Source organism: Delphinus delphis, chromosome 3 (assembly GCF_949987515.2).
Source record: "Delphinus delphis chromosome 3, mDelDel1.2, whole genome shotgun sequence".
In the NCBI taxonomy this organism is placed as follows: Eukaryota; Metazoa; Chordata; class Mammalia; order Artiodactyla; family Delphinidae; genus Delphinus; species Delphinus delphis.
This window is the reverse complement of record NC_082685.1, coordinates 17,502,760-17,528,795: the sequence shown is the minus strand read 5'-3', so window position 1 is coordinate 17,528,795 and position 26,036 is coordinate 17,502,760. Positions and strand designations below refer to the sequence as shown.

At 41.6% G+C, this 26,036-nt stretch overlaps 1 protein-coding gene across 1 annotated transcript; it reads left to right on the top strand.

Annotated features, from left to right (window-relative positions):
* Nucleotides 1-700: 700 nt before the first annotated feature.
* PRSS38 (serine protease 38) lies at nucleotides 701-26,036 on the top strand. Its single transcript, XM_060007133.1, has 5 exons — nucleotides 701-872; nucleotides 1,067-1,229; nucleotides 1,817-2,088; nucleotides 25,163-25,305; nucleotides 25,782-26,036. Exons 1-5 carry the CDS (start codon nucleotides 701-703, stop codon nucleotides 26,034-26,036), a joined length of 1,005 nt encoding a protein of 334 aa, XP_059863116.1.

The window sequence follows — 26,036 nt, the reverse complement described above, 5'->3', positions numbered from 1 at the left end:
TTTCTGTACATCTGAACTAATGTACATCTGTACATTCTGAACTAAGAATGGTTTGTACACTTTTTATTGCTTGGGGGTAAAACAAGAGAATATTTTGTGAGACGTGAAAATTAAATGAACTTCAAGTTTCAGTGTCTATAAATACAGTTTTATTGGAATACAGTCCTGTTCATTTCCGTATGTATTGTCACAGCAGCAGAGTTCTGAAGTTTCCAGAGAGAAGTCTTAAGTAGTATAAGGCATTTTTCCATCGCTTTTTTCCCAACACCTGTATAACTTGCTCTATTCAATGGCACATTAGCAAATGTGATCAAGAAGAGGCGTGAAAAGTGTTTGTACATTTCTGGAATGCTGCAACTGAGACATGACCAAACCCCAGCTTACTGGCTGGATGTTGGGAGACACAGGACGAAATTCTTTCCATTGCATCAGCCAAGAGTGGGGAGAGAAACCAATGACCACCACCATCCGGGGAGCAAGACCACCCAGAGTCTACTGACTACCCTCTAGGGAATGAGACCACAGCGAGCCAGCCATAGCAGGGTTGGGGGGTGATGGAGGGGAGGACCATTGAGATCTGGCTCCCAGCTGAGGAGTGACAGAGCCGGTGTTTATGCTGTCACGCTTTAATGCCATCGTGTGCCTGGGCACTGTCGCATGTTTGTGACGTCACAGGTTGCGTGCTCTAGCCCTCGCATCCATGAGGCACTCCCACCTCATGGCCGCCGATCTGACCGGCCCTCGCACTGGGCCTGGAGAGTCCAGGACCCCGAGCCTCCTTCTGCTCCTGTTTCTCCTGCCTCACACCCAGGCTGCAGCCACGGCCCACAGGCACCCTGCCAGTGAAGGGGTCGCCTTTAGCCGTGATGTGGGTAGGACCCCTCCAAGCCCGGGTTGGCGGTGGTCCCTGCGGTGAATCCCGGCCTTCCTCCCCCCAAGGGTGGAGACCCAGTCTTCCGCGGCCCTCCCCCTTTTCCCTCCTCCCACTCACCCTCCTCGGCTTTGCCTGTGGCCAGCCCTGCCCGGGTGCCACTGCTACTCGCATACTCGGTCCTTCTTTCCTCAGCTTGTGGCCAGCGTCATAGGCAGGGGAGGATCATGGGAGGCGTGGATACCCTTGAGAAAAAGTGGCCGTGGCAGGTCAGTGTACACTATGCAGGCTTCCACATCTGTGGTGGGTCCATCATTGATGAATACTGGATCCTGTCAGCCGCCCACTGCTTTGGCAGGTGAGTGGGCAGTGCTGGATACCATTCCCATGGAGGTCTAGGGCTGCACGACCAACCACGTGGGTCACATAGGACTGGGACTTCTTGGAGGCAGGGGAGAGAGTGGGACCCAGCACACAGCTCCATCCACTACAGTTTCTTGCACAAGGCTGAGGGCTCCTTTAGGGACATCAGCTCTTCCAGAAAGGTGTGGAACCACATAATAGGATGAGAGGTGAGGAGAGGAGCCACATCTTAGATGAGAGGAGAGAAGAGAGGACAAATCACAGGATGAGAGGTGATGAAAGAGTTATCTTCATTGGCAGCTCATTGTACATCTGACAAGCTCACCATCCTGGGCTGTCCAGCAGGTCTTGGTGGGTCCCTGAATCCTCCATGGGCTCAGGTCAGGACTTTGTTGGGAGCAATTCTGCCAGACAGTCAGGTCCCTAATGTGCTGGAAGGGCTTGCTTTCCACATCCTGGCTGAGAGCTTGGATACCCAGGCTGCCATGCTCCAGGACTCCCTGAGTCTGTGATCTCATGGAAGCTCCTCTTCCCAGGTTCAAAGTGCTCAAACCACTATGCCTTTGTCCTCTGTCCCTACAGGAACAAGGTCATTGAAGCATTTGATATGTATGTGGGCCTTGTGGACCTCAGGGTTGCAGGCAATCACACCCAATGGTTTGAGGTGAATAAGGTGATCATACACCCCACATATGAAATGTACCATCCTGTTGGAGGCGACATCGCTCTGGTGCAGCTGAAAACTCGCATTGTGTTTTCCGACTCTGTGCTTCCCATCTGTATTGCACCCCCAGATGTGACTCTTTCGAACCTTTCTTGCTGGGCTACAGGATGGGGATCCATCTCCCAACAAGGTAAGAAAACAAAGTGCAGGGTCGATCCCATTATTGGAGCTTGTGGAAGGGATGATGGCTCTATGACTTTACAGGAGAGAACATGTTCTGTCCATTAAGGGGTTGCAAGTATCTGAGGACTGGAATCCCTATCCATCAATCGCTATCTGTTTCTCTGTCAATGTAGACTTTTGTTTTACTCCTGGCTGGCTTTGTTGTTTACAGAGAAGTAGTTACATCTACTTTGAGTGTGGAATGAATATTTAGTATACTGAGAACACAAATTTCCAAACATAGTTTTTCTTACGATTTTAAATTCAATTTAGAGATAATCTTTTTTTAACCTATGAAAAAACATTTTATTTATTCTAATTATCCATAAAAGCCTTGCACTTTCTTTCTAGGTTTAAATCTGCATAATTTAGAATTTTTATGGTTATTTAAAAGATTATTTTTAATTGCACTTGCTAATCAGACACAGCTGTTGATTTCTGTGCGTTGATCTTGTTTCCAGCCACCATATAGTACTCATTTATAATATTTCATCAGTTGATTATTTAATTGTTCTAGATTTTTTAATATCATATTTTCTTAAAATAAATATTGTTTCATCACTTCCTTTCCTATATTTTATCTTTTATTTATTTTTCTTATTGCAATGGTTAGAACCTCTAGTAGAAATGTTGCTAGGTCTACTTTTCTTGTTTTTTATTTTAATGGAAATGCTTCTAATGGTTTACTATTAAGTCTGTGGCTTGGTTTGGAGATTACAGATTGATATCTTACACCAGTTTAAGAAAGTTTCATATCTGGTTTACTTAAGTAAAAAAACATTATTGCAGTTAAGTGGATATAAATTCAGATTAGAATGTTAAAACTTTAAATGTTAAATGTAGTCCCCATGGTAACCACAAAAGGAAATTAAGAAGGAATTTAAACATTTCACTACAAAAAATCAACTAAATGCAAAGAAGACAGGAATACAAGAAAATGAGGGGGGAAAAAAGCTATAGGTCATGTAGAAAATAAGTAGCAAAATGACAGAAGCAAGTTCCTCCTTGTCAGTAATTACTTTAAATGTAAATGGGTTAAACTCGCAAATCAAAAGACAGAGACCAGAGTTAGGGAGATATAGCCAAGATGGTGGAATAGGAAGACCCTGAGCTCACCTCTTCTCACTGGAGCACCAAAATTACAACTACTGATACAAAAACTATTGATGAGAAAGACTGGAATCCACCAGAAAAGGTTTTCTACAACTAAAGATATAAAGAAGGAACCACAAAGAGATGGATAGGAGGGGCAAAGTCATAGTATAGTCAAGACCTATACCCTTGGGTGGCTGACCCATAAACAGGAGAATGATTACAAATATGGAGCTTCTCCCCAAGGAGTAAAGGGTCTGAGCCCCACATTGGGCTCCCCAGTCCTGGGGTCATGCACCAGGAATATTTGGTTTTGGAGGCCAACAGGGCTTAATTTTGGGAGACCCAGAAAGCTGTGAGAAATAAAGACTCTTAAAAGGCACATGCAAAATCTTACATGCTCCAGGACCCAGAGCAGAAGCAGTGATTTGAAAGGGGCGTAGGTCAGACCCACCTACTGATCTTGGAGGGTCTCCTAGAGAGGCAGGAGGCAACTGGAGTTCACCCTGGGGACACAGACACTGGTGGTGCTATTTTGGGGAGCTCTTTCTACCACATGGACATTTGTGTTGACAAGCATTATTTTGGAATCCTCCATCTAGCTTATTAGCCTCAGAACTCAGCCCTGTCCTTGCCCACCAGCCTATAGTCACCAGTACTGGGACTCCTCAACTCTAGCAACTAGCTGGGCTGGATACAGGCCCATCCACCAATAGACAGGTTACCTTAAGACTTCCTGAGACAACAGCCACCACTGGACATGGCCCTGTCTACCAGATGGCTCAGGACCTGACCCCACATGTCACTGTGCAGGCAGTAGACCCAGGGCACACAAGGCCCTGCAGCCAGAGACACCAGGACACAGCTCCATCCACCAGTGGGGAGGCACAAGCCCCAGAAACCCCTGGGGCTTGTCCCTACTCATCAGTGAGCTGGCTCTGGCCTCAGGACCAGCCTCACCCACCGGTGGGTGGACAACAGGCCCAGGACAACTGCAGGCACACAGCCTACTATGGCAGGATCCAGCTCACCTTCCATCAAGCTGGCACCAGCCCTGAGACAAGCTGGGCCTGAGCACTGCCCACCAGCAGAGCAATACACAAGATTTGGGGCCCCTAGGATCTGCAACGAGAAACCTCAGGACCTGGCATCTGCCCACCAGTGGGCAGACACCAGGTCCAGATCTCCTGGCCACTGGCCCCACACACCACCAGGCGTATACCAGCCCCAGAAACACCACAGCCTTTCACCCCAGAAACAGCACAGCCTTTCACCCTATCTTGTAGAAAGCAGCCAACTCACCAGCAGACCAACACCAGCTCTGAGATATCTTGGACTCCTCAGCCAACCACCCTGGGATCCAGCCCCACTCACCAGTAGGCCAACACTAGGTCCAAGAATCTTGACCCCACAATCACCCACACCAGAACCTTGACTCTTTCCACGAGTGAGCCAGCACTAGCACCAGGACCCCACAGTGTTACTCAGGCAGCCACCTCATGACCTGGCACCAACAATCAATTGGCAGCCTCCGCACAAAGCAGGGCCTGGCAACCAATCTGACTGGGGGTCAGCCATGCCTACCAGACAGTCCTCAGAACTCAGCTTGCCACAGTAGGAGGACCCACTCAGCCCACATATGGGGCATCACTAGAGCATATAGCTCTGGTGACCAGAGGGGATTACACTGCTGGGATGCATAGAATGTCTCCTACAAAAGGCTATTTATCCAAGGTGGGAAAATGCAGTCAACATACCAGATACATAGATATTAACACAGCAAATTAGTCAAAATGAGGTGACAGGGGAACATGTTCCAAATAAAGGAACAAGATGAAACCCCAGAAGAAGAACTAAGTGAAGTGGAGATAGGCAATCTACCTGATAGATTTCAAGGTAGTGATCATAAAGATGACCAAAGAACTCAGGAGAAGAATGGATGAACAGAGCGAGCAGTTAGATGTTTTAACAAAGAATTTGAAAATATAAAGAAGAACCAAATAGAGATGAAGAATACAATGACTGAAATGAAAAATACACTAGAAGGAATCAACAATAGATTAGATGATGCAGAGGAACGGATCTGCAAGCTGGAAGACAGAGTAGTGGAAATCAATGAAGCTGAACAGAACAGAAAAAAGAAAAAATAGAGAGAAATGAGGATGGTTTAAGAGACCTCTGGGACAACATCAAGCATACTAACAATTGCATGATAGGAGTCCCAGAATGAGAAGAGAGAGAGAAAGAGGCAGAGAACATATGTGAAGACATAATAGCTGAAAACTTTCCTAACTGGGGAAAGGAAACAGACATCAGGTCCAGGAAGCACAGAGTCCCAAACAGGATCAACCACACCAAGACACCTTGTAATTAAAATGGCAAAAAATAAAGATAAAGAGAGAATATTAAAAGCAGCAAGGGAAAAACAACAAGTTACATACAGGGAACTCCCATAAGGCTATCAGCTGACTTTTCAGCAGTAACTCTGTAGGCTAGAAGGGAATGGCATGGTGTATTTAAAGAGTGAAAGGGAAAAACATACAACTAAGAATAATCTACCTGGCAAGGCTTTCATTCAGATTTGATGGAGAGATCCAAAGTTTTACAGACAAGAAAACTTAAAAGAGTTCAGCACCACCAAACCAGCTTTACGAGAAAAGTTAAAGGGACTTCTCTAAGTGAAAAAGAGCCACAACTAGAACATGAAAATTATGAAAGGAAGAAGCTCATCAGTAAAGGCAAATATACAGTAAAGATAGTAAATCAACCACATACAAAGCTAGTAAGAAGGTTAAAAGATGAAAGTAACAAAACCATTTATATCCACAATAAGTAGTTAAGTAATACACAAAACAAAAAGAAGTAAAATATGATGTCAAAAACAGTAATCTTGAAGAAAGGGGAGTAAAAATGCAGTGTTGTTAAAATGCATTTGAAAATAAAAGATCAGCAATGTAAAATAATCATGTGTATATATAGAAGCATTATATAATGCTGACCACATGTTAACCACAAAGAAAATCTATAATAGATACATATATTTATACATCATTTATCTTGGAATATTTTGATTTCACCTTCATGTCTGAAGGATAGTTCTGTTGGATACAGAATTCTTTCTTGAAGGGTTTTTTCTTTCAACACTTTTGAGCCTGTTGTTCTACTGCCTCTGGCTTTCATTGTTTCTGGTGAGAAGTCAGCTATTAACCATACTGTTTATCACCATGTAATTGGTTGCTTTTCTCTTATTGATCTCAGGATTGTCTTTTGTCTTTGGTTTTCAGGAGTTTAATCATATTGTGTCTAGATGTGTATCTCTGTGTTTATCTTTCCTGAGGTTCAGTGAGATTCTCAGATATGAAGATTCTTTTTCATCAAATTCAGGATGTTTTGGGCCACATTTTCTTCAATTTTTTTTGCACTTCTCTCTCTCCCTCCCCCGCTCCCTTTCTCTCTCTTTCCTCTCCTCTTCTCACCTCTCTCCTTTCCCCTCTTTCTGGCAGTCTTGTTACATGTGTGTTGATGTGCTTCATGGCATCCACAGGTCTCTAGGGTCTGTTCACTTTTCTTCACTTTTTTTGCTCTATTCTTTTTTTTAAATGAATTAATTTATTTTTGGCTGCATTGGGTCTTCATTGCTGCTCTTGGGCTTTCTCTAGTTGCGGTGAGCAGGGGCTACTCTTCATTGCAGTGTGTGGGCTTCTCATTGCAGTGGCTTGTCTTTGTTGTGGAGCACAGGCTCTGGGCACATGGGCTTCCGTAGTCGTGGCTCGTGGGCTCTAGAGTGCAGGCTCAGTAGTTGTGACACATGGGCTTAGTTGCTCCACAGCATGTGGGATCTTCACAGACCAGGGCTTAAACCCATTTCCCCTGCATTTGCAGGCAAATTCTTAACCACTGCACCACCAGGGAAGTCTATGCTCTGTGTTTTAAATTAGATAACTTCTACTCATCTAGCTTCAATTTCACTGATTATTTTTTCTGCTATCTCATATCTTCTGTTGATCCAACCTACTGAATTATTAATATTGGTTACTGAACTTTTCAACTTTAGAATTTTCATTTTATTCTTTTTTTATAGTTTTTGTATTTCTGCTAAGATTCCCTATGTGTTGACTCATTATCATGATATTTTCATTTAACTTTTTTAATGTAGTTAAAAAAATTCTTTAAACATACTTATAACAACTGTTTTGAAATATTTATCAACTAAAATCAACACCTGAGGCCACACAGAGCTTCTTTATATTGACTTGTTTTTTCCTGAATATGGGTCATACTTTCCTATTTTTTGCATAGAATTTTTATTGTTGAAAATTGGACATACATAAAACATTGTAAGAACTTTGGATTCTGATTTTCCCTGAAGGTTTTGATTTCTTTTGCTTTGTTTTGAGTAATTTGCCTGGACTTAGTTTGCAGAATCTCTCTTGTAGTTTGTAGTTGCTGAGGTCTGTGCTCATCTTTTTATTCTTAATTCTTCTATTTATTATTTTTATTCTGTCTTCCTAAGTGTCACCACTGTGTCTTAATATCTCATTGGTTAGCCAATGATTTGGGCATCTCAAACTTCTAAGTCTTCCACCTTTGACAGTGAGTTTTGTGTGGAGGCTGGTGAACACATTTAGAGTCTGTGTGACTCTTGAGTCTGCCTCAGCTTTTACTTTTCACTGAGCCCACTTGTGCCTCCATGTTTATACATATAGTTACACAGTCATCCCAGGGATCAGTGGGGATTTATCTAGCCTTTCTATTGCTCTCTTATTTCCAGAGTCCCCATAAATTTCCATCAGAGACACTGTTCACCCCACCCAGAATGACAGTCTCCGACCAATACTGCTTTAGGTCTTCCTTGCTCATTTCCTACAAACCTAAATACTTTAAATGACAGTACAAAGTGTTGTTTTTTTCAGCTGTCCCCTCCAAATCAAGTTCTCTCCCTCTGGCAGAAAAACTGCTTTCCCAGCCAGCCCTACCAAGGTAAAACTACCACAGTGACAGAGCAGAGATAGAGGAGTGTCAAGAGTGGTGAAGCCCCAGACAACTAGGTCAGACTTTTGCCATTGTTACCCAAAGTTCTACCAGTTGTTCATGAATAAGCACCTCTCAAGTTTCCTTTGCTTTTGTTTGACCTATGGAGCCCTGAAATTTTTAAAAATAATTTTGTTCAGTTTTATACTTGTTTATTGGAGAAAGGGTTTGCTGACCTCTTTACTCCATCCTAGCCAGAAATCTCATGTGTAGACTTATTTCTAAATTATTATTTTGTACTGTCTGTTTGCTGCTTTCTTTTAAATATTTTCCCTGTCATTCTCCCTTTCCAATAGACTGATTTCCTTTTTTTTAATTAATTAATTAATTTTATTTTGGGGTGTGTTGGGTCTGTTTCTGCATGTAGGCTTTCTCTAGCTGCTGAGAGTGGGGGCTACTCTTCGTTGTGGTGCACGGGCTTCTCATTACAGTGGCTTCTTTTGTTGTGGAGCATGGGCTCTAGGCATGTGGGCTTCAGTAGTTGTGGCACACAGGCTCAGTAGTTGTGGCTTGCAGGCTCTAAAATGGAGGTTCAGTAGTTGTGGCACATGGGCTTAGTTGCCCCGTGGCATGTGGGATCTTCCCGGACCAGGGCTCAAACCCGTGTCCCCTTCATTGGCAGGTGGATTCTTAACCACTGCGCCACCAGTGAAGTCCCTGATTTTCTATATTACTTTTTTACTGTCTACTGTTCGGCAAGTTAAATTTCCAATTTTTGGGCTTCCCTGGTGGCGCAGTGGTTGAGAGTCCGCCTGCCGATGCAGGGGACATGGGTTCGTGCCCCGGTCTGGGAAGATCCCACATGCTGCGGAGTGACTGGGCCCGTGAGCCATGGCCGCTGAGCCTGCACGTCCAGAGCCTGTGCTCCACAACAGGAGAGGCCACAATAGTGAGAGGCCCACGTACCACAAAAAAAAAAAAAAAAAAATTTCCAATTTTTAATCTTCTTGTAGCTCTTCTTAACTTTTTAACATGCACACCTGAACATACATGAGTTATGAACATATATACTCATGTATGTTCAGTTATACATGTTATCCAAAGGAAAAAATACCCTGTTTCATATATTTATATATATGAACATATATGTTTTATTATTTCATATGTTACTTCCATTTTGTATGTTACTGTTTTCCAGTATTTTCATTCCATCTTTTTTATACAATCAAGATTATTCTCTTTTATTGCTGTTTTATACAGCACATGCTTATCTGGCTTTATGCACATGTTAATCTAATTTCTTTATTCCTAGCATTATACTTCTTTCAATTAGGTTTACTTTCCTTATTTCCAAAGAATATGTTACAACTCTTAAACAAGGATTAAAGGAGAAATCACGTATTAAATTAGAAAATATTTTGAGATGAATAAAAACAAAAACACATTACCAAAACTTATAGGATGCAGTGAAATCAGTGCTCAGAGGGAAATTTATAGCTATACAAGAAGTCAGACCTCAAATAAATAGCTTCATTTTATGACTTAAGGAACTGTAAAAAGAACAAGCTAAACCCAAAGCTAGCAAGAGGAAGGAAATAATGAAGATTAGAGCAGAAAAAAATGAAATAGAGAATAGAAAAAATTAGAGTGAATGAAATAAAAGTTAGTTATTTGAATAGATTGACAAAATTAACAAAACTTTAGCTAGACTGACCACAAAAAAAAAAGATAAAGTACAAATAGCTAAAATCAGAAATGAAACAGGGAACATCACGACTGACCTTACAGAAATAAAAAGGATTATAAGATAATACTACAATGAATTCTATGTCAAAAAATTAAATAATTTACATGAAATGGGAAAATTACTATAACAGTCAAATTATCAAAACTGAATCAAGAAAAAATAAAATTTCTGGATAGATTTATAACAAGTAAAAAGATTTAATCAGTATTCAAAAACCTCTCAACAAAGAAAAGTCCAGGACCAGATGACTTCACTGGTGAATACTACCAAACATTTTAAGAAAAATTAACACCAATTATTTTCAGATTCTCCAAAAAATAGGAGAGGAGCTCATTCTATGGGGCTAACATTACGCAGACACCAAAGCCAGACAAAGATGCCACAAGAAAAGAAAATCACAGACCACTATCCCTCATGAATATATATGCAAAAATCATCAACCAATACCAGAAAACTGAATCCAACAGTATATTAGAAAGATTATACACTACAACAAAGTAGGATTTATTCCTGGAATACAAAGGAGGTTCAACACACAATAATTGATCAATGTAATATACCACATTAAAAAGTGGAAAAAAACCATATGATAATCTCAAATGATGGATAAAAAGTATTTGACAGGATCCAACATCCTTTCATAATTTAAAGAAACAGTCATAAAACTAGGGATAGGAAGATACTTCTTCAAGATGATTGAAGGCATTTATGAAAAACTCACAGCTAACATTATATTCAGTGAAGAAAGACTGAGAACTTACCCCTAATATCAGGAACAAGACAGGATGCTAATTTTCACCACTAGTGTTCTATGTTGTACCAGACTCTAGACAGATACATTAGGCAATAAAAAGAAATGAAAGGCATCCAAATAGGAAATGAAGAAGTAAAACTATCTCTCTTCGTAGATGACAGACAATAAACAAATTCAACAAATTTGCAGGGCACAAGATCAACACACACACACAAAATCAGTTTCTATACACATTAATGAACAATTGAAAAAGGAAATTAAGAAAACAATTCTATATCATCCAAAAGGAAAATTACCTATAAATAAATTTATCCAAGGAAGTGAAAGACTGGTATACTGAAAGCTACAAAACATTGCTAAAAGAAATTTTACAAGATCTAAATAAATGTAAAGACAAGTCACGTTCCTGAATTGGAAAACTTAATACTGTTAAGATGTCAGCACTCCCCAAAGTGATCTAGATACTCAGTGCAGTCTCTATCAAAATTCCAACATTTTGCAGAAATGGAAAAACTGATCCTCAAAATCCTACGGAATTGGAAGGGAACCTGCATAGCCAAAACAGTCTTGAAAAAGATCAAAGTTGAAAGACTCACACTTCCTGATTTCAAAATTTTCTACAAAGCTACAATAATCAAAACAATGTGGTACTGGCATAAGAATAGATATATAGATCAGTGGAATAGTATTGAAAGCCCAGAAATAAATGCATACATCTATAACCAATTGACTTTTGACAAGGGTGCCACTCCATTAAATGGGGAAAGAGTAGTTTGTTCAACAAATGATGGTGGGACAACTGAATATCCACATTCAGAAGAATGAAGTTGGACCCCCATCTCACACCATACACAAAATTTTAAATGGGTCAACAACCTAAAATTAAGAGTTAATATAAAACTCTTAGGGGCTTCCCTGGTGGCACAGTGGTTGAGAGTCCGCCTGCCAATGCAGGGGACACAGGTTCGTGCCCTGGTCCGGGAAGATCCCGCATGCCATGGAGTGGCTGGGCCCGTGAGCCATGGCCGCTGAGCCTGCGCATCCGGAGCCTGTGCTCTGCAACGGGAGAGGCCACAGCAGTGAGAGATCCGTGTACTGAAAAAAAACAACAACAAAAAAACCTCTTAGAAGAAAACATAGGAGTAAATCTTCATGACCTTGGATTTGGCAGTGGAATCTTAGATATGCTTTGTCTTTTTTTTTTTTTTTTTCCGGTACGTGGGCCTCTCACTGTTGTGGCCTCTCCCGTTGCGGAGCACAGGCTCCAGACGCGCAGGCTCAGCGGCCATGGCCCACGGGCCCAGCCGCTGTGCGGCATGGGGGATCCTCCCGGACTGGGACATGAACCCGTGTCCCCTGCATTGGCAGGCGGACTCTCAACCACTGTGCCACCAGGGAAGCCCAGATATGCTTTGTCTTAAACCTCATGTTTAAGAAATCACACAGCATGTATTCTTTTTTCTCTTTCCTTCATCCTGCTATTTGTGAGATTCATCCACATTGTTGTTCATATCAGTAGTCGTCTTGTTTTTCTGTCATTTAATCTTCCATTGTATCAACTTGGCAAAATTTCTTTTATCCATGTTCCTTTAGATAGACATCTGAGTTGTCCCCAGTTTTTAGGTCATATGAAAAAATCTACAACAAATATTATTGTATAAGTCCTTTTGTGAACAAACGTACTTGCTTATCTTGGGGATATACTTGGTAATATAGAATGTGTTGGCTATAGGGTGGGGTAATTTTAACTCTATTAGAAACTGCCAAACAGCTTTATAAACTGGTTGTGACCTTTTATATTCCCATCACCAATGTATGAGAGTGCTAGTTGCTCCACATCATTGCCAACACTTGATAGTATCAGTCTTTTTCACTTTAGCTATGCCGATCATTGTGTCGTGATAGCCTCTTGAGGTTTTATGATTTGTAGAATTTTTTATGTATTCTAGATACACGTACTTTGATAGGTATGTACATATTCTCTGCTAGACTATGGCTTGCTTTTTTTCTTTCATATGTAGGGTCTTTTGTATCCTGCTTATGAAGATTTGCTTATTGTAAGCTCATGAAGATAATTTCTCCATTTATCCTAGAAGCATTATGAGTTTAATTTTTACCTTTAGTTATAAGATCCATCTAAAATTAATTTTTTGCATGTGATGTGAGGAAAAAAAACAAGGTTCACTTTTTTCTATATTGATATTCACTTGCTCTAGAACCATTTGTAAAGAATATCGCCTTTTCCCACTGACCTGTATTGGCACCTTTGTCAAACATCTTGTGACCGTATGTGTGTGGGTCTACTTCCAGGCTTACTATTCTGCCACATGGATCTCTCCAGTACAACAGTGCTGTGTTTACCATAACTTTATGATGAGTCTGGTCTTAACACATCCTCCACAGTTGTTTCTCTTCTTCAAGATTATCATGAGCATTCTGGGTCCTTTGCGTTTCCATATGAATTTTAGAATTAGTTCCCCAATTTCTACAATAAACCTGCTAAGATTTTGAATGACTCATTGTTTTCCATGGCTCTTGGCACTGTTCTCTGAGATATCCTGCTCCTTAGCTACTTCTTAAAAGGGCCTTGAAAAATACCACATTGAGCAAATTTCCCAGCCTCTCCTGGGGCCCAGAGCCTTTTCGACATTTCGAACATCACACTACCTTTTAGCCCAGACTGGCAACACTTTTACATGAACAGGTCTTGAGCTGTGTGGTCCTGCTGGTTATGGCTGAGCTTGCCTGTGTATCTAATGGTTGTCTCTCTATGGGCTGGCCTGTGACAGACTGAGCTGGAGTGCTAGACTCTGATTCATGCATCTTTCACTGTCCAGCAGGCTGCCCAGAAAATGTACACAGGCAGTGGTGGAGAAACACAACACCTTTTTTAAAACATCTTTTTGGAGTATAATTGCTGTAGAATGTCGTGTTAGTTTCTGCTGTATAGCAAAGTGAATCAGCTATATGTACACATATATCCCCATATCCCCTCCCTCTTGCATCTCCCTCCCATCCTCCTTACCTCACCTGTCTAGGTGGTCACAAAGCACCGAGATGATCTCCCTGTGCTATGTGGCTGCTTCCCACTAGCTATCTATTTTACATTTGGTAGTGTATATATGTCAATGCTACTCTCTCACTTCGTCCCAGCTTCCCCTTCCCCTTCCCAGTGTCCTCAAGTCCATTCTCTACATCTGCATCTTTATTCCTGTCCTGCCCCTAGGTTCTTCAGAATCTTTTTTTTTTTTTTAGATTCCATATATATGTGTTAGCATACAGTATTTGTTTTTCTCTTTCTGACTTACTTCACTCTGTATGACAGACTCTAGGTCCATCCACCTCACTACAAATAACTCAATTTCATTTCTTTTTATGGCTGAGTAATATTCCATTGTATATATGTGCCACATCTTCTTTATCCATTCATCTGTCGATGGACACTTAGGTTGCTTCCATGTCCTGACTATTGTAAATAGTGCTGCAATGAATGTTGTGGTACATGACTCTTTTTGAATTATGGGAGAAACAAAACACTTTTTGAAGCCTTTGCTTGCAACACTTCTGCTCAAATCCCATTGACAAAGCATGTCATGTGGCAAAATTCAGACCTAAGGACTGAGAAAATACATTACACCTCTCAATGGGAGTGACTGCAAAGACATATGGCAAAGGGCATATATGTAGGAAAGTATGGAGAATTGGATTAATTAATGAAATTCATCTCCCCTCAGTTTATAGTTTACTGCTTAACAGATAAACACTTAACATAGTATAACTCCATTTCCCCCTTCAATTCCTTATGCTATTGTTCTATATTTTTCTTCTGCACACTATATTGACATTATTGTTGCTTTAAACCTTCAGTAATCTTCCAACATACTTTTCAATAGTCTCATTTTTAACCTCATTCAGGAAATGATTGACCCAACGCTCAAATTCAGTTTACTCTGAAACCAGGACCACTCATCTCCTAGCAATATTTCTCGTCCCCCAGGTTTATCTTACAAATCTCTGCACCCCAACCTCTGCAGGGGAACGGGGGGATGCACACCCACGATCTCTGTAGGCCCAGATCATATGAATTCTCCACGATATTCTCATTCTAGGAGACCTTTCCCAAGTTCATCCCAGTCCTCTCTCCCTTATCAGACATCCAGTGTCATTTCATATGTCTGGTATCTGTCTATCTTGCTTTCTTTGGCCATCAGGGGCAGAGGATGGGAGTCATCCTAATTCATGGTTCAAAAAACATTATTCATTGGTTCATACGTGATCCTCTTTATGTTTGTTTGTAATAATATAATGCATACCTATGTAAACATCTCTCAAATAGGGAAATTAGTACAGTGTAACTTGTATCTGCTTTATGATCCTGACCCTCTTGGGTCTTCTCATTTGAGGGAACTTCTTAGCACAAATCTTTTTTTTTTTTACTGTGTTAAAATACACAAAATATAAAATTTACCACCTTAACTGTTTTTAAGTGTTCAGTTCAGTGGTGTTAAATACATTCACATTGGTGTGTATCCATCACCACCATCCATCCCCAGGATTCTTTTCATCTTGTAAATCTGAAACTGTATACCCATTAAACTCTCTCTCTATATATATATATATATTCTTTTTCAGATATTTTTCCATTACAGGTTATTATAAGATATTGAATATAGTTCCCTGTGCTATACAGTAGGTCCTTGTTTATCTATTTTATATATAGTAGTATATATATCTCAGTTTGTCTCCCCCCACCCCCACTATCCCCTTTGGTAATCATAAGTTTGTTTTCCATGTCTGTGAGTCTATTTCTGTTTTATAAATAAGTTCATTTGTATCATTTTTATAGATTCCACATATAAGTGATATCATATGATATTTGTCTTTGTCTGACTTACTTCACTTAATATGATAATCTCTAGATCCATCCATGTTGCTGCAAATGGCATTATTTCATTCTTTTTATGGATGACTAATATTCTACTGTGTATATATACCACATCTTCTTTATCTATTCATGTGTCAATGGACATTTAGGTTGCTTCCATGTCTTGGCTATTGTAAATAGTGCTGCTATGAACATTGGGGTGCGTGTATCTTTTTGAATTACTCTGGGTGATATGCCCAGGAGTGGGATTGCAGGATCATATGGTAACTGTATTTTTAGTTTTTTAAGGAACCTCCATACTGTTCTCCATAGTGGCTGAAGCCACCAACAGTATAGGAGTGTTCCTTTTTCTCCACACCTTTTTAGCATTTATTATTTGTAGTCTTTTTAATAATGGCCATTCTGACTGGTGTGAGGTGATACACCAGTAGTTTTGATTTGCATTTCTCTAATGATTAGCAATGTTGAGCATCTTTTCATGTGCCTGTTGGCCATCTGTATGTGTTCTTTGGAGAAATGTCTATTTAGGCCTGCAAAATTCATTCCTTTTGAAGGCTGAATAATATTCCATAGTGTGCATACACCACATTTTGGTAATCCATTCATTAGTCAGTGGACACTTGGGTTGCTTCCATGTTTTAGCTATTGTGAATAATGGTGGTATGAAAATGGATGTACAAATAGCTATTTTAGCCCCTGCTTTCAATTCTTTAGGTATATACCCAGAAATAGAAGTACTGGGTCAAATGGTAATTATATTTTTAATTTTTTGAGCAACCTCCATTCTGTTTCTCATAGTAGCTGTACCGTTTTATATTCCCACCAAGAGTGCACAAGTGTTCCAATTTCTCCACATCCTTGCCAACCCTTGTTGTTTTCTGTGTTTTGATGGTAGCCATCCTTATGGGTGTGGAGTGGTATCTCATTGCAGTTTTGATGTGCATGTTGAGCATCTTTTCATGTGTTGATTGGCCATTCATATGTCTTCTTCGGAGAAATGTCTATTTGAATTCTTTGCCCATTTTGGAATCGGGTTGTTTGGGTTTTTTTGTTGTTGAGTTTTCTATATATTTTAGATGCTAATACCTTATAAGATATATGATTTGCAAATATTTATTCCTAGACCATACGTTGCCTTAAAAAGGCAACTGTGGATAGTGTCTTTCGTGTACAAAATTTTAAAATCTTCATGAAGTCCAGTTTGTCTATTTTTTCTTCTGTTACATGTGCCTTTGGTGTTGTATCCAAGAAATCACGGCCAAGTCCAATGTCATGAAATTTTCATCCTATCAATATTTTTAAATCTATTGAGATTTAATTTGTGGCCTAAAATATGGTCTCTCCTGGAAAATGTCCCACGTGTACTTGAGGAAAATGTTTATGCTGTTGTTGGGTGGAATGTTTTGTATATGTCTATTTTATCTAGTTGGTTTATTGTGTTAAGTCCTCTGTTTCCTTGTTTATCTTATGTCTGATTGTCCTATCCATTATTGTGAGAGAGGTATAGAAGTCTGCAAATATTATTGTAGAACTTTCTATTTCTCCCTTGAATTCTGCCAGTTTTTGTTTCATATATTTTGATGTAAATATTTATAATTGTTATATCTTCTTGCTGTTTAGAGTCTTTTATTAATATGTAATGTCCTTCTTTGTCTCTTATAAACTTTTTTGATTTAAAAATCTATTTTTTTTTTGCTGATATTAGAATAACCACTCCTGCTCTTTTTTGGTTACTATTTGCATGAAATATCTTTTTCCATTTTTTCACTTTCAACTTGTTTGTGCCTTTGGATCTCAAGTGACTCTTGTAGTCATCATATAGTTAGGTCACGTGTTTTTAATCCATTCTGAAAATCTCTGCCTTTTGATTGGAGAGTTTAAGTCTATTTAGATTTAAAGTAATTATTGATAAGGAGGGACTTACTTCTGTCTTTGTGATACTAGTTTTCTATATGCCCCATAGCTTTTTTGTCTCTAATTTCCTGCATGACTATTTTTTTCTATTTAGTTGATTTTTTGTAGTAAAATGTTTAAATTTCTTTCCTTTTGTGTATATTTTATAGCTATTTTCTTTGTGATTATCTTGGGGATTACCTTTAACATTCTAATTGGAATTTACAACAGCTTAACTTCAATAACATACAAAAACTCTGCTCCTTTAGAGTTCCATCCACAGCCAGTCTGGTTGTTGATGTCACAAAATTACATCTTATACATTTTGTGCTCCCAAACATAAACTAACAATTCTTTTAAATGCATTGGTCTTTTAAATCATGTAGAAAACAAAAAGTGCAGTTACAAAACATTGCTACAATAATATTGGCTCTTGGGGCTTCCCTGGTGGTGCAGTGGTTGAGAGTCTGCCTGCCGATGCAGGGGACACGGGTTCATGCCCTGGTCCGGGAAGATCCCACATGCCGTGGAGCAGCTGGGCCCGTGAGCCACGGCCGCTGAGCCTGCGCGTCCGGAGCCTGTGCTCCACAACGGGAGAGGCCACAACAGTGAGAGGCCCACATACCGCAAGAAACAAACAAAAACAAGAACAAATAATATTGGCTCTTATCACTAACAATGTATTTATTTTTATCGAAATCTTCATTTTTTCATATGCCTTTAAGTTACTGTCTAGTGTCCTTTTTTTTTTTTTAACCTGCAGTACTCCCCTGAGCATTTCTTGCATGGCAAGTCTAGTGGTCACAAACCCACTCTACATTTGTTTATCTAGGAATTTCTAAGAATAGCTTGGTTCCTCCCCACTTTGGAGAGACACTTTTGCCAGATTAAAATTCTTGGTTTGACAGTTTTTCTCTTTTATCACTTTAACTATATCTGTCCATTGTCTTCTGGTCTCCAAAGTTTCTGATGAGAAATATACTGATAATCTTATTGAGGATCCCTTGTATGTGATGATTCTCTTCTCTTTTACTGCTTTCAGAATTCGCTCTTGGGCTTTGGCTTTTGAAAGTTTGATTATAGTGTGTTTCAGTGTGGATCCTTTTGAATTCATCTTTCCTGGAGTTTGTTGAGCCCCTTGGATTTTTATATTTATGTCTTTCATTAAATTTGCAAAATTTTCAGCTATTATTTCTTAAAATACTCTTTCTGCCCCTTTATCTCTCTCTTCTCCTGGGACACCCATAATGTGTATGTTGCCTTCTTGATGGTGTCCCACAGGTCCCTTAGGCTCTGTTTGCTTTTCTTCCATCTTTTTTTTTGCGGTACACGGGCCTCTCACTGTTGTGGCCTCTCCCGCCGTGGAGCACAGGCTCCAGACACGCAGGCCCAGCAGCCATGGCTCACAGGCCCAGCCGCTCCACGGCATGTGGGATCTTCCAGGGCCGGGGCACGAACCAGTGTCCCCTGCATCGGCAGGCGGACTCTCAACCACTGCGCCACCAGGGAAGCCCTTCTTCCATCTTTTTTATTTCTGTTCCTCAACCTCAATAATTTCTATTGTCCTATCTTCAAGCTCACCGCTTCTTTCTTCTGCCTGCTCAGAGCTGCCTTTGAATCCATCTAGTGAAGTTTTCATTTCAGTCATTGTACTTTTCAGCTTTGGAGTTCCTTTTTGTTTTGTTTTGCTGTTGTTGTTGTTTGCGGCACGCGGGCCTCTCACTGTTGTGGCTTCTCCCGTTGTGGAGCACAGGCTCCGGACGTGCAGGCTCAGCAGCCATGGCTCATGGGCCCAGCTGCTCCGTGGCATGTGGGATCCTCCCGGACCAGGGCACGAACCCATGTCCCCTGCATTGGCAGGTGGACTCTCAACCACTGTGCCACCAGGGAAGCCCCTCCTTTTTGTTTTGTTTTTAGATTTTCTATCTTGGTTGATAGTTCCACTTTGCTCACACATTATTTTCTTGACTTTCTCCACATCTTTTAGTTCTTTGAGCATTTTTAAGACCATGTTTTAAAGTTTATCTAATATATCTGCCTTTATGTCTTTCTTAGGGACAGATTCTGTTAATTATATTTTTCCTTTGATTGAGCCATTTCCTGTTTCTCTGTATGTCTTGTGGTTTTTTTTGTCAAACACTGGACATTTTAATCTAACAATGTGGTAGCTATGGAAATCAGATCCTCCCCCTTACCCAGGGTTTGCTGGGTTTAAAAAAATTTGTGTGTTAGTGATTGTTGTAGGCTGTCTCTGTGCAGAGGACCAGTCTGAGGTTGAGATCTTATGTTTTTTCTGAACCTTTACCTGGGCATGCATGGTTACTTTCTAATTTTCCCCATATATTCAGTTGCTTTTGAATGTCCTAGTCTTTAATGTCTGGATCCCAAAAACAGAAAAATGAAGGGAGAAAAGGGCCATGGCCCCATAAATTCCCTAGAAGTCACTTCATCTGGAGCAGGAGGTGCTTGTGACAATTGGGAGAGATGCAACAACAATGGCTGCCTCCCTCTTTGTGTGTACCTCTGTGATCAGAACAGCAATCAAAGCACAGATCCCCAATATACAGAGGACAGGGTCTTCTTTGCTCACCTTGGCTCTCACATGCTGTGTGCAAGCTCTCCAGGAATATGTGTACAGCCGCCTGTCCCAGGGGTGGGGGTTTGTAGCTGTTACTGTGCTAAGAGCTGAAATTGACTAAAGTTGACTGCAATTTACCCTCCAAGCCTTTAACAGATTCTAGAGTTCCAAAATACATCAGACAAATTCTGCCAGTGCAGTTGTCCTGGTGGGAGACAGATTCCGTGTTTCCTGCTTGGCCATCTCCCAGGATCCTCTCCACAAATCTCTCACAGACAATCATGGTATATACATGGATTCCGGGGCATAGAATCCACTACCCCTCAGGAACTAATGCCACAGATTGGGAAGGTTGGACCTAAATAAAAGAATGGCAGGTTCCATTCTCTTCTAGCTGGAAGCTGCCTTTATATATCTTCTCATCCTGTATGAGACCCTGGGCCTGACTTACCCTTCATTCAAGATACAACCACAGCATTATGGCCTTCCCTCAGCAGAACTCAGTGAGAGAACCATCTAGAATGCAAGAACATGCTCTAGGATGCACAAATCAAAAGTGGTCCAAGGGCTTCTCTGGTGGCGCAGTGGTTGAGAGTCTGCCTGCTGATGCAGGGGTCACAGGTTCATGCCCCGGTCCGGGAAGATCCCACATGCTGTGGAGAGGCTGGGCCCATGAGCCATGGCCGCTGGGACTGCGCATCCGGAGCCTGTGCTCCACAATGGGAGAGGCCACAACAGTGAGAGGCCCGTGTACTGCAATAAAAAAAAAAGTGGTCCAAGTAACCCTAGGGCCACCTAATGCAGTTTTGCAGTTTCTCAGTCAAGGCCAACAAACCAAAAATAACTAGAAAGTAGCCCCATCTTTATTTAGGTCGCTTAGATAACATTACATGCGTTCTGACTTCAATACAATACATATTTCTTCTTTATTTCCCTCTTCTCCTATTCCACACCAGCAAACCTCTGAAAATTACCAACAAAAAGAACTCTCTGACACTCAGCTCACAAGACCACACTGTTTCCCACTCACTCACCTCTTCTTTGAATGTTCTTCAGTGAGCTTCTCTGGTCTTTTTTTTAGCTTTTAGGATTGTTTCTTTTTCTTATAAACATTCGTGAAACTCTCAAATCAATACATTTAACATTTTCATCATCTCAAAAAGTTCTCTTACTGCTTTGCAGCCAAACTCTTTCTTCTAAGGTAAGTATTGTTCTCATTTCTGTCCCCATTAATGAGTTTTATATTTTTGGACTTTATATAAATGGAGTTACAGTACTCTTTTGCTCAATATACTCTGTAAGATTTATTCATGTTTTGCATGTATCATTAGTTCCTTTTTGATTATTGTTGAGGAATATTTAATCACATAAATACCAAAATTCATTTGTCTATTCTTCTGTTGACTGACATTTGGGTTGCTTCAGTTTGGGGCTATTGTGAATAAAACTCTTATGAACATTCTCTTACAACTCTCTCTACATATGTGCTTTCATTGCTCTTGGGCGCATACATGACAATGTGTTTACTTATTTATGCAGTTCTGAGAAACTACAAAGGATTTCCCAAAATGTATGTACAATTTTACACTGTCAGCAATGAATAAGAGTTACAGATCTCTTTGTCTGAAGAAGTCTTTATTTTACCTTCAGTTTTGAAAGATAATTCTAGATACAGAATTCTGGGTAGATGGTTTTCTGGTTTTAATTTGCTTTGCAAGAGGCTGCTTCATTTTATTCTGGTTTGCATAGTTTTTGATGATAAACTTGTAACTCTTATTCGTGATATTCTGTATGAAATATTTCCCCACCCTCCCTGTCTTCAGGCTTTTCCTTGACTTTTTTTCTCAGCCATTTGACTATGATTCTTTCTTTCTCTTTCTTTCTTTCTTTCTTTCTTTCTTTCTTTCTTTCCTTCTTTCTTTCTTTCTTCTTTCTTTCTTTCTTTCTTTCTTTCTTTCTTTCTTTCTTTCTTTCTTTCTTTCTTTCTTTTCCTTCCTTCCTTCCTTCCTTCCTTCCTTCCTTCCTTCCTTTCTTTTCTTTCTTTCTGCCATGCGGCCTGCAGGATCCTGTTTCCCTAACCAAGGATTGAATCCATGCCCCCTGCAGTGGAAGGGCAGAGTCCCAACCACTGGACCACCAGGGAATTCCATTGACTATGATGTTTCTAAGTGTATGTGTTTGCTTGTTTTATTCTGGCCTGGGGCTCTCTGAACTTCTTGAATCTCTGGTTATTATAGTCTTTAATTTTGGAAATTTCTTGGCCATTATATTTCCACATATTTCTTATCCCCTGTACTCTCTTCTTCTGGGAATAATTCCACATATGTTACGCTGCTATTGTCCCACAGCTCATAAGTGCTCTGTTTTGCTTTATTCCCCACTCTTTTCCTTTTGTGTTTCAGCATGGGTAATAGCTATTAACCTATCTTCACATTAATTGATTTTTTCCTCATTTGTGTCCAGTCTGCTGATACACCCAATGAAGTAATTTTTTAATCTCTGATAATGTGTATTTCTGGCATTTCCAATTGGTCCTTTTTTTTTTTGTAGTTTCCATATCTCTGCTTAAATTCTTCATTCTTTTCATGCTTGTTGTTTACTTCTTAATAATTTCTTCAACATATTAATCATAGTTATTTTAATGTTCCTTAAATATACTTTCAACATTTTGGTCATCTCTGGGCCTGACTGTATTCAATGTTTTATCTCTTGACAGTGGGTCCAGTGTTTTATTCCTGCCTTCCCCATACCTTTGTGTCTGTGCATGTGTGTGTGTATATATGTGTATCTTTTAATTTTTGGTTGAATGTTAGACATTATAGAAGAATATTTAAGACTAAAGTCTCTGTACCCCAAAATAGGGATTCCTCTTCTTCTGCCAAAGCATTAGTAGGGTGGGACAGGGCTGATTCAGGCTAGTGAGAACTTGAGCTGGGTTGTGGCTTCTGTTGTTGCTCTTACTGACTTCAGAGCACCAGAGGCCTCAGGTCCCTCCATGGTGGGCTGCTGCAATGTTGTGCTCTGTGTGAGACCTGGGGTGTTTCTCTGTTCCTGCTTCACCCTTCACTTCACATCTCTGTACATCCACAGCACATTTTGCCTGCCCTCCAGAAGAAAATTGCTGTTCTTGGTATTCATTACTAGGCTGCTATTGAGAAGGAGAAACTTGATCCCCTGACCCAGCCTCAGCCTCAGGCAGAGCTGTAGGTCTTAGATTTGGAAATGGACCTCTGTGCACCACTACTCTACCTTTGGGGCAGCTAAGCTCTGCTTTGTGTCTGTGATGGTTCTGAGAGAATCTAGACCCTGCCCTCATGTTAGCAGACCTCTCGTATTACTGATGTGGGCTCTTGGCACCTCAGATTTTCCAGGGATGTAGGGCTTGTTTCTACTCTTCCTCCAGAATAGTCCACCTGTACCAGGTCCTGAGGGCAGGAGTATGTGGTGGCCCCCCACACACAACCAGTAGAAGGCTTCTGCTCCACATGTGAGTAGGGAAGTAAGCTGTGTTCTTACAGGTCCCCAGTGGTAGTGGTCATTTTCTGAACACCTGCACTGAGGTGCCCTCTCTGTGGACCCCTGCCGTGCCCCGAGTATATTTCATGAGCTGCTAGTGGAGACCTAAGGGAAAGACCTACCAGTGAGTGCAATCCTCCTCTTGTCTGATTTCTCATCATTCTGAACTGGCACACTAGCCCACAACTGAAGAACTCATTGAAATTACAGCTAGCTGACTTCTCCCTTCCACTTCTGTGATACACCTCTTCCTTTGTGCTGTGCTAATAATTGTGCAGAGCTCATCATTCTGGCCCTCTGTCCACCTGGTTCCATGTGGGCCTTGGCATCTGTGTAAGGGATATTTTACCCTGCATCTACACTGTTTTCACTCAATGTCTTGGTTGCTCCACAAGACTCTCCACTCTTGACTCTGGGAACTGTGAAGTCTAACCTGGCCATTCTGCCCTTCCTGTGGAATTGTACATTCTGCACACATGGCTCGGGGTCCAACGGCAGACTTGGGGCACTGAGGCCCCCTGTGTTCCCTCTAGGGTCCTTCTCTCTGGAGCACCCTCCTTCTGGCATCTGCCTTTGCGGATTCCAGCTGCCTGTGCTCCTCCTCATGCCACAGCCTGGAGTGTGCCCCAGACAGGATGATGGGGCCCTTGTAGACCGTGCCTCATCTGTTCTCTTTGCTCAGGGGCCACAGCCCTGCCCTGACTCAGGTCCAATGGGAAATAATTGCCTGCTGGGTAGACATGTTTACTGCTAGCTTCTGGTAGAGGGAAGTTCACTCCCAGTCACCCCACTGTGGGCACAATGAAAGGCCTCAGGTAGATTTTTAGCTGGCTTAGTAGTTAAAAGTATTTCCTAACTGCATTTCACTGTGTTGCTTCTCCAGCATCCCCCACCCTGAGTTTTTTGACTCCTTCTATTGCTCTGCATTCCTATTTGCAATCATCTAATTCTTCCATGGCTCCTCTCCTGATATTAACTTGCCAACACAGCAGCAACCGCAAACACTGCTGATATTCTGCTTCCCATTTTCTTCCTTCGAGGTACACATTCGTTAGCTCTAAAACTGATTCCACACCTACCGCAGGCTATGCCATCCCCAAATACATGCCCCCACTTGATACCCAATCGTTTGAGTCTTTAACCTGTGAGAACAGCTCCTCTCCAGGTAGAGCAGGCCCACTTGCACATTGGTCAGGAAAGTGCAAGTTTTCTGGGAGCAATTACTATATCCATTGGCATAGACAAGGACACATGGAGTGACAACCCACAAAAATTGGAGGCTACTTTCTTGCACACACTGTGTCATGTGCTCACTCTCACCCAGGGGCTCAGCTGATGGAGCTGTTTGCACTTGAGCCACGGCAATGGGAATGTAATGGGCTGAACCAAGTCCTGGCTCTTACATCTCTCTTAGGAAGTGTCATGTGACATATGTTTAAACTTTATTGACCAAAGCCTGAGTCCCCATTGCAGAGAAAGGAGCCATGTGGAGGGTGGGAGTAAGAGAAGGAACTCCAGTGTGAGCCCACTAGGCCTTGGGGCTTGGTGTGCCCTGTGGAACAGGTGTGAGAAGACCATTCACTGGGCCTGCACTCCTTTCTGACAGGAGACACTTCAGACAAGCTGCAGGAGGTGCAGCTGCCTCTGGTCCCATTGCCCCTATGCCAGATGCTCTATGGACACACGTCCTACATTCTGCCGGACATGCTGTGTGCCGGGGACCTCAGGAACATTAAGACTGCTTGTGAGGTACAACCCACTGTGGGGGCGGGAGGCTAAGCCCAGGGATTTCAGATCTTCCATCTGCTTTAAGCCCGGGGCACTTCTGCCAGTTGGGTAGGTGGTCCCAGACCACCTGGCTCCTGTGGGGATCAGAAGTACATCTCCATGCAGCCATGGGTTGAGTGGGAAGCCACAGGGTAGCTTATGTGCAAATGGAACACAGGCCTCAGTCAGGCCCTGTGGACCCCAGTGCTGGCCAGAGCAGCCCAGGGCTCCACGTCTGCCCAGGGGCCATGCCTGCTGACTGTCACTCCATAGCACCCACCCTCTACTTGCAGGACAATGCAGTGAACACTGCTTGCCTGCAGCAGGGCCTCTTCACTGACAAGGTGGGGCTGCATGAGTGGGAGGATCCTGGCCCCATCCCACAGTGTTGGCACTGGGCCACCCTCATGCAGGAGGCCCCAAACTCCCAGTTCACAAGAAACTCCTCTTTTTTCCAGGGTGACTCTGGGGGCCCACTTGTCTGTGAATTCAACAGCACCTGGATGCAAATTGGAGTAGTGAGCTGGGGGCGTGGTTGTACATACCCTATGTATCCTGCAGTTTATGCCCGAGTCTCCTTTTTCTCAGAATGGATTCGTTATCACATAGAAAACACACCCTTACCTCTTCAGCCACTCCCTACCCTCTCCTCCACTCTGGGGGCTGCCATCAATGTCCTTGTGACTTCACTGGCTGTCCTGTCAATGTTGTAA

Coding starts and splice junctions, on each gene's coding strand:
- PRSS38 (XM_060007133.1), top strand. CDS start 701: ATGAGGCACTCCCACCTCATGGCCGCCGATCTGACCGGCCCTCGCACT. Junction 2,089..25,162: donor GGGATCCATCTCCCAACAAG/GTAAGAAAACAA, acceptor CCTTTCTGACAG/GAGACACTTCAGACAAGCTG. Junction 25,306..25,781: donor ACATTAAGACTGCTTGTGAG/GTACAACCCACT, acceptor TCTTTTTTCCAG/GGTGACTCTGGGGGCCCACT.